Source organism: Microtus ochrogaster, chromosome 4, assembly GCF_000317375.1.
Source record: "Microtus ochrogaster isolate Prairie Vole_2 chromosome 4, MicOch1.0, whole genome shotgun sequence".
NCBI classification, from domain to species: domain Eukaryota; kingdom Metazoa; phylum Chordata; class Mammalia; order Rodentia; family Cricetidae; genus Microtus; species Microtus ochrogaster.
In genome coordinates this window covers 70,752,827-70,762,312 of record NC_022011.1, presented here as the reverse complement: position 1 = coordinate 70,762,312, position 9,486 = coordinate 70,752,827, and the positions used below count along the sequence as shown (strand labels likewise).

The 9,486-nt window shown below is 41.7% G+C and overlaps 1 protein-coding gene across 14 annotated transcripts in view; it reads right to left on the bottom strand.

Moving 5' to 3' along the window:
* The window catches only part of Pkp4 (plakophilin 4), a 208,356-nt gene that overhangs the window by 83,769 nt on the left and 115,101 nt on the right, over positions 1 to 9,486 (bottom strand). For all 14 annotated transcript variants that reach the window (XM_005346435.3, XM_026778572.1, XM_026778575.1 and 11 more), the window contains one exon: positions 7,904 to 8,016. In XM_005346435.3, the coding sequence (XP_005346492.1) occupies positions 7,904 to 8,016 (113 nt within the window). The remainder of the gene's footprint in view (positions 1 to 7,903; positions 8,017 to 9,486) is intronic.

The following is a 9,486-nucleotide window of genomic DNA, read 5'->3' as shown; positions in this document are numbered from 1 at the left end:
TGTCCTGGAACTAGCTCTTGTAGACCAGGCTGGTCTCGAACTCACAGAGATCCGCCTGCCTCTGCCTCCCGAGTGCTGGGATTAAAGGCGTGCGCTGCCACCACCCGGCTTGACTGGGGTTTTAAAATAAGATGAGAGCTGGGCGGTGGTGGCGCACGCCTTTAATCCCAGCACTCTGGAGGCAGAGGCAGGAGGATCTCTGTGAGTTCGAGGCCAGCGTGGTCTACAAGAGCTAGTTCCAGGACAGGAACCAAAAGCTACGGAGAAACCCTGTCTCGAAAATCTAAAAAAAAAAAAGATGAGAGCGAGAATCTTGGGGCAAATGTGATGGTAGCAATGTCAATGGGGCCACCCACACCCCCTTTTCCTTTATGCAGCAATAAGGACAGGTTTTTGTAATCGGCAAGCTTTAAGGTAGCAGCAGCTGCCGGTAAAGAACATTGTGCTTCCATATAAGGTAAGTGCATTTGAACATCACATGGGTAAATAAAAATACAGTCTGCAACTTTAGCCTCTTTTTTTACTTCAATGCAGATGGAAATTGAGTACTTTTATCTTCATAAATATTGTGATTCATAAGATAAAGTTTGGGAAATAGATCTATAGCTTGCAAAGAAACACATTTTTACCAATTACAACTCATCTAGAAGTAACTGAGAAACAAAGACCAGCAGTTAAGGTGAGTTTCTGGGCAACAGAGAATAAATCTCATGTCTGTCACCAGGAACAGCTTTCAAATCCTGCACTAAAACTTAAGTCTCAAGGATTGTAAGGCATTCTCAATTACTGACTTCTATCCTAACTCTGTTTCCTATTCCTGCGGTGACCCAACGAGATGAGCAACTAGTGTAATTTCCTTGTTGAATGAGATATGGATCCAGGCATTCCTTGTACACCTGAAGGCTGCTAGCTTCAGCTGGTAGGGAGGATTTCCCCTGGCCGCCCTTTGCTCACTGTGCCCCTGCCTTTGGAAGGCTGCAGGAATCTTGACCAAATGAGTACCCTCAGGCTCCATGCTATTGCTTCCCTGGGGTTTCTTGGACAATTAGGGGCTATTAAAAGTTGTTCAACTAATAAGCCTGGCATATCAGAGTGCAAGATGAAGAATAAGAAGAAAAGTTACTCTTGGGAAATACTTTCATTTAAAGAAAAAGTTGAAGAGAGAAATGCAGCGAGGTTTTATAAAAGCAGCTGGAACACTCTGAGGAGGCTGCTGAAAATACTCTCGGTGGATTGAGGAGGTGGCCATACAATTCTATGCCAATTGTGTCAGCTAGAAATCATAAAACTGTACTACAAAGGGGTGGATTGGCTGCAATTTATACTTCAATACATCTGACTTTAAAATACAGTAGTTATCTCTGAGTGGCAAGATTATAGATTTTTCTCTTTTTTGTCCTTTGCATTTTATAAATTGTCTAAGGTGATCATTATTTAACTCCAGTCAATAAAATCCAGACTGAGAATATGGTCTTGGATACCAAATTCCTTCTACCCCCTTTCCACGCTCTCGGGAACAAAAGAGGGCAGGTTCCAGGGTGAAGAATTGGGCAGAGTCCAGATGGCAGCGTCCTGTGGTGGCTACCAAGTATTTCTACTGTTACATTACCCTGTCAAACCTAAACTTAACTACCGTGAGCAGAATCCTCCACTGATGCTGTTGTAGGGAGAAATGGACCAAATCCCATCTTCATCAAAACCTGCACGTTTTACAGGATGCATTGCTCTGTGGGGCTCCTGTGCGCTGTGAGGCTCTCTCATGGCATGCTGTGCTGTGCCTACTGCAGCGCTGCCTGGGAGCCATTTCTGTCACGAACGTACATATAACACACCTGTGCAGTGAACTGCAACACAGGACACCGCACATCTCAGCATCTCTCACCAGCCCTAACTCTCAAAAACTATGCTGACAGAAGCAGTCATGGTAGGCTGCCTGCTTAGTGGACCGGAGAGCAATTCATCTATCTACACGTGCTAAATATCACCCTGAGCCAAGCTAGATGTCAGAATGGCCCCCAGGGGAATTACTTTTAGCAAAGGTGCCATTTCATCCATCTAGATTCCATTTAGCAATGAGAAATGGCCCTATATGAACTTGTTTGTGCAGTCTGTTGGCGGAGACCACTGAAGGTCAAGCAGTGCTCTCCTGGTACTGAAGTCTTGGTACCCAGGATGGGAGGATCCTCCTGAGCAGCCTGGCTCATTTCCCTCTTATACCCTGACACTGTGACATTCATTAGCGAGGTTTGCTTCCATCTGGTGCACACTTACATCAGGACTGCTTCTGTCTCCAGCATGGCTGCTAGGATGCTCGGGGCAAAACTGGCTCTCAATCTCAGCAAGGCAATGCATGCTACATACACATTTTTTGTTATTGTTCTATTTTAGTCTTGGCTCCATCCTATCTCTCTAAATTTTACCTCCACTTTCCCCTAATCCTCACATTTTATTTTTAGTTTTTATATGTTCAAAGATGTTTCAAGTGCATTTAGATGAGATGAAATATTAACTACACCAGCTACGGTGTTCTCAGAATGAGCACCTTCACCCACTTTCAGGGCCTTTCAAGACTGAAGTGAGATGTTTAGTATCCTCCATCACCTTTGCATACCGACACCACCGAGTCCACAGCAGGAGCCTTATAAGTCTATCAATACCATAGTTTATATATGCTGGAATGCCAGAACATAAGACAAATGGAAAATCATATAAAATCATCTTTTCACTGCTTTGCTGGGAACACTTCTTGTGGGGTGATTAACAGAAAATCTAAGCAATCTCGCTGAGATTGTCTTAAAGTTCTGAAAGGGGCACACAGCAGATGAGGCTCAGTTGCAAGGGAACTGAGCTGTTCACTGCTGAAACAGTGTCCCTTGGAAGGACCTCATCGTGCTACCTCCCTCTTATTCAGAGTGAAGACAGAAATGGCAAAAACTATGTGCGACTGAAAAGCCAATAAAATATACTTATTTTCTTTTGCTGCATATTTAGAAGACAAAACGTTACACAGTCTCACAGAGTTCCTTATCTTCACTAACAAATCAAAACCTTAAGGAAGAAAACTGGTTATAAAATGCCTGTTTTTCTGATTAAACTCATTTCACACATAAAAAAAAAATGGAGGAAAAAAAATCCCAAAGGAAGTTTCCTGGTTCTGAGCAGGGATTCTACTACAGTGTCCTCTGAGTCAATCAGGAGGCTGACTGCAGAGGGGTCTGACTCTCAGAGGCTATTTCTAGTTTTATCTTTATACGCTGATTCCAAAGTGGACAGCAAGGGGCCAGAAGGCTCGCAGGGGTAGAGTGTCTCTCACACGAGACAACAGAACACCGCTATTCCCTGTCCTAACATCCTCGGAATGGCTCCCGACTGACGTGCAGCGATGCTGCCCTCAGAGCTGAGCAGTCGTGTCTACGGCATTTGTGGATCTTCTGGAAAATACCCTCAAGTTCTGCAGCAGGTAAATGCCAAGGATACCAAGTGAGGAACTTGCAGAGCATCGTCTGGTGAGCCCCAAAGCTGCTGTTCCTCAGGAAGGTCCACTATTCATTTAATGAGCACTGGGGTGGGAGACGGGCAGCTAAGCCACTGGCACACAATGGTTGGGCCTCAGCACCACAATGAGCTACCACAGGCACACACAGACAGCTATGAGTCCATTGGAGGGAAATGACTTGCCCCGGGAACATGGGAAAGACTGTGGAAAGGAGGGCATTTAGCTGGGGCATCAGGAACACAAAGATCGGACCCGAGATGAGACTTGAGTGGGGGCATGGAATGAAGAAGAACCTCGACCTAGGTGTAATGCTAAAGACTGCAAAACACATCTGCTTGGCTGCCTGGTTCCTTCTCATGTGTCTTGCATCTACCACCGATGGATGGCCAAACGATGTTCCCCACAACCGAGGGGAGACATTGCCTGCGTGAACAGATGAAGCCCCAGCAATGTGGTGGCTTTTGACATGAGACAGTAAGAAGCAAACATGAAACACACACAAAATAGAAAATAATTGACAGTAATTATACCGTTACCCACAGTATTTATGTTAGATTTTAAAGCAAATCTATTTAATCATATCATTCAACTAGATAGCCTTAATTAATATCTTAAAAATTAAAGTTTATAAGCCATGCATATAGCAAATACACCCTCACTCAACAGATGTTAATATTTGGTCACGTTTGATCCAGATGGCTCTGTTAAATACAATTTTACAGATTTGGCCAAAGCTTAGTAATTGGTAACTTCTTCCTTCCTTTGAAAAGGTATTGCTATCTTAGATTGGGGTTGTTCCAAAATATTGTTTATGATCTTTTATCACGAGTTCACTTATGAACAATTTAAAGTGTGAATAACTGGCATGGGAAAAGACTTCATGAACAGAACACTGATAACATAGGCACGAAGATCAACAGTTAATAAGTGGGACTCCATGAAACGGAAAAGCTTCTGCACAGCAAAGGACAGGTCATTTGGACAAAGTGGCAGCTTACAGAATGGGAGGATTTTTACCAGCTACACGTCCAACAGAGGACTAATAGCCAAAAGAAATAAAAAAGTAAAAAAAAAAAAACTACATATAAAGGAAACATATAAGCCAATTTAAAATGGGGTACAGTTCTAAACAGAGAATTCTTAAAAGAGGAAACTCAAAGTGCTGAGAAAAACTTTAAAAATGTTCAACATCTTTAATCATCAGGGAAATGCAAATCCCAATTACTTTGAGATTTTATCTTATCCACATCAGAATGGTTAAAATCATTAAAACAAATGACAACTCAGGCACATGAGGTTGTGGAGTAAGGGGAACACTCCTCCCCCGTTACTGGTGGGAGTGCAAACTTTGTACAGCCACTATGGAAATCAGTGTGGCGGTTTCTCAGAAAGATGGGAACTGATCTACCTCAAGATCCAGCTATACCACTCTTGAGCATATACCCAAAGGACTCTACATCATACTACAGAGACACTTGCTCAAACATGGTCATTCCTGCTCTATTCATAACAGCCAGAAATTAGAAACAGCCTAGATGTGCATCAACAGATAAACGGATAAATAAAATGTGGTACGTTTTGCACAATGGACTATTACCCCACCATTAAAAACTAATGCAGGTAAACAGATGGAACCAGAAAAAAATCATCTTGACTGAGATAACTCAGATCCAGAAAGACAAATATGGTATGTATTCCCTTAAATGTGAACATTAGCAGTTAAGTCATTGATAAGCAAGCTACAATAGAGATAGGTAAAGAGAAATGAACTGGGGGTGGTGGCCGGGGACAGAAGGGAGATGGCTCTCCCTAGGAAGGGGAAATAGAATAGATATCTAAGAATAGACAAGGAGGGGAGACCGGAATAAGAACCAAACAGGGAGCAGGGGTCGGGGTGGGGAAGGACACCTGAAACTAAGGTCCATTTGTGGGATTGTATGGATACCTAATACAATGGCTTCTGGTTTGGGGAGCTGGGAACTGGACTCTGTTTTTCTGCCTACGGATTTCTTATTCATTGTCAAGTTTTCTTCCCCCAACGAAAAATTTTAATGCAAATTTTTACTGAATCAGAATGCAGTGTAGCATGTAAAACTGCCCCCCACCCCCGTCAACGACCCCATGCATCCATTGCTGAGTCTGTGCTACTTTTGTGTGCTGCACCTCCCTCAGGGCTCCTCCGCTCTGGTGAAAGAGACAGTACATGTGGATGTGTCTGTGAAAGGGTAAACACTGGAAAATCCCATTCTTTTGCGGGGTGGGGGGGGTGTTATGCTTTACAAAATCTGACTGTGAGCTCATTTTTAGAGGTGAGGGTTCCAAAGACGGGAATTCCTGAATAATGGGGACAGTTTCACTGGACTTCAAATCCACACATAGCAAGAGTATGGTACGTGTTTTATGTGTAGCCCTTTAAGACACAACTTAATGAGATAATCAAATTCAAATGCACCAACTTGTACATAGCCAAGTCTTCATTCCTTAGCCCCTGCACGGACATTAAACACGACCCCAGGGCTTATCTCGGGGTCTGGTGATGCTCCAGCTTCTGCAAAGGCAGCTCAAAGCTTAGTGGCTTTTCCCCTCATTTTCTCTAGATATAAACTTTTATTATTAATATGGATTTTTTTTTAAAGTTTAGCAGGATAAATCTGACTTTTTCTGAGTCAGCTATTGCCAGTGCCAGACATCCTGCCCAACCCACACTGGATTATTTTCTTACTATTATAAAGATTTTTCTATTCATCTGGCCCATCCTTTTTGAAAACACTCATAGCATCATATTCCTGAATCTGTAGATTTCTCTTTTTAATGCTAAAACTATTGGTAGCTTTAAAAAAAAAAAACTATTGATTAGAATTAAAGATAATTTTTGCTTTTATAATGTCCCTTCCTTTGGTAAATTATTTTATTGGTTACCATAAGGCATAATTTAGAATATATAATATTGTAATATATGGTAGCATATGTTATATATTATATTTATAATAGTACACCTTGCTTATGTGTAAGTTTTCTTGGTATAAAAGACTACATAGGTAACAAGATGGCTCAGTGGGTAAAGGCACCTGTCACCAAGCCTAATGACCTCACTTTGACTCCTGGGACAAACACGGAAGAGGGAGAGAACCAATGCCTGCAGTCTGTTCTGACCTCCATGTGTGCACCACAGCATGAGCACTCACACATACACACACTCACATACACGGACAAACACGGAAGAGGGAGAGAACCAATGCCTGCAGTCTGTTCTGACCTCCACGTGTGCACCACAGCATGAGCACTCACACATACACACACTCACATACGCCAAATAAATAAATAAACATGTTTTTAAATGGAAAAAAACGAAAAGACTTCCCAGATATTAAAAAAATAGGTTCACCTGTGTTTACACCCTTCAATAGTCCTACTGACTTTATTTGTATGCTTGATGGCTTAAACACCCCACCGCACACTGGTCAAAGCTGAGGTTGAAGCATTCAGGTAAACCAAGTCTGAGAGATTAAAAACCATACCAACTACTAACTAGAAAAAAGAGGCTACAGGCAGCATCTTATCAGGAAGATGATGTCTCCAATGAGTAACGGCAGAAACCGGGGAGAATAATTCAAAATTAATAACCAAAATTAGTTAGATATGACTGATGGGATTTGGGCTGTAGGGTTACAGGTCACATATGCTTAAAATTGTGACTGTTACAAATAATGCATTCTTCTAGTGATCCTTAACTTTTAAGAAACAGATCTACAGATAAGCAGGGATTAATGCAATGAATATATGGTAGTAATTTACCCAATAGTGATCTTTTTAAAGAGTAGAAGAGGCTATTTAAATAGAAAAAAATTGTGATTAAATATTATTTTCAGTTAAATGCTGTTTGTAATTACTGTATTTGATCTTAAAAATGTGATTGATCATTTTGTACTTACCACATCGAACACTTTGGATTATTTGAGTGTAATTGTTCTATAAAGCGGTTTCACAGATTTTAGAAAAACTGAAAGCCTTTCTAAAGGCCAACTAGTCCATTCCACTTAGAGATATGTATTAGCTTTAAAAGTCCGTGCCGTGTTGCTGAAGCACCAGCCAACTCTACCAAACAGCTAGCCACTAACTGTGACCTGTCCATCAATGGCACGCATGCAAGATGTCACGTTTCTCAAGGCAGCAGCCCTCCTTTGCTGCACGAGCTTACCAGAGCTGTATCAGACACTTCAGCACAGGACTGAAGGACAATCAATACTGTCAGCGGCTTCGTAAAAGGAAAATGAACAGGCATTTCTGGTGTCTGATTCGGAATGGAAGTTAACAGGAACAGCATTCTACAGGATGGGCTGCTGCAGCCCTGCTAACCGACCGAGACATGTAATTTGGGGCATAAAGATAGAGCCACTGGCCCTGTACCTGGTGCTGGCGACACTTGGCGATTCTGCTCCAAGCCTACATCTTTCTAGCTGACTGGCAACAATCTGCCTTTCCACTTCCAGTTCTCGGGTGAGTCGCTGGAACTGAAGCTCCTGTGAGTCAAGGAGATAAAAGGTAGATAAGGCGACCGGGTTTGCTGCTCAGGAAGACAAGGATTCATGTTTGTCACAGGAAACACAGGAACATACTCATCACATAAAGCTACAGCGAGGCGTGTGCCACTCGGGTCCTGAAGGCTACGAGCAATTACTGTACACACGTGGGTCTCTTGCTTGCTTATGAGCCCTCTGTTTTCAATTCTAGTAAGGTTTTAAACAGTACTCTTCAGAGTGTAACGTTAAACAAAGGGTGTGCAGACCCTTATCTGATGTTTACATGTGAACACAGCAAACATCTGGAGCTTCTCCTCCTCAGTGGCTAATTTTTATATCTCCCCTGCTATATGGCATATCAGGACCACACTAAAACCGCACAGAGATCTCCATGATGGGAATCACGGTACCAAGCTTGATACAGTCACTGCACTATGGAGATACACGGACGCTACAGTGAGTGTCTGGCTATATATTCAATCATATATTCTAGAATATAGACAAAAGAGTTTGCTCTATTCACAATGTATCTATCTTGCTACCCTGCAGGACACAAATAAAAAGAACATGCTGGACTGTGGACTCTGAACTTGTCCTGAGAAATGGGAAAGATGTCTAGAGAAATATTCTTTATGCTGTATCAGAAAAGCAAACCAATTTTATGATTAGGTGGTTATACTTAATTTATGCTTCTCTTTGTTAGCTTGACTGGACATGATAAACAGAGAGCACATCATACTATCAAGCACCGAAAGATCAAAGCAGACACATTACTTACTAAAACTTCAAGTTAGAACTGACATCTGCAAAAATACACCACGGTCTCGTGCACCAGGGCATCTTCCCACACATCTATCCAAATGCAAGTACTTTAATTTGACAATGACTTACAGCTCGACATAGCAGGCGCGTGAACACTAAAGAAATAGTTTGGACTGTGTTAATATTTGTTTGTCAGAACATTTACTTCTCTGCAGCAACTACTTGACAGCATTGGTTTTGTAAATTCCATGGACTATTCTTAAAATAGTTACACGTATTTTTACTTTTTAGCTTTTATTATAAAATCTTGAATATAAAAAAAAAAACCACAAACCAAAATTAGCCAGATCTGAAGTCTATATACAACTCATGAGCTTCCACACAGTTGGAAGAGGAATTTAGAACGGAAGCTGGAGTTTCTCATTCATATTTTTTACTCAGTACTGAATATATTTATGCACCTATCCACCACTAAAAAAATGACAGAATTAGAGCTAGAAAAACAATTACATTTAATATTCTTTCATGAATTGTATCTATTACCTGCTTTCAGTTCTTCCACATCCATCCCCATGGTTAACTTTTTTTCCTATTTTCTTTTTTTTAAATTTATTTATTTATTAAAGATTTCTGCCTCCTCCCTGCCACCGCCTCCCACTTCCCTCCCCCTCCCCCGATCAAATCCCCCTCCCTCATCAGCTCAAAGAG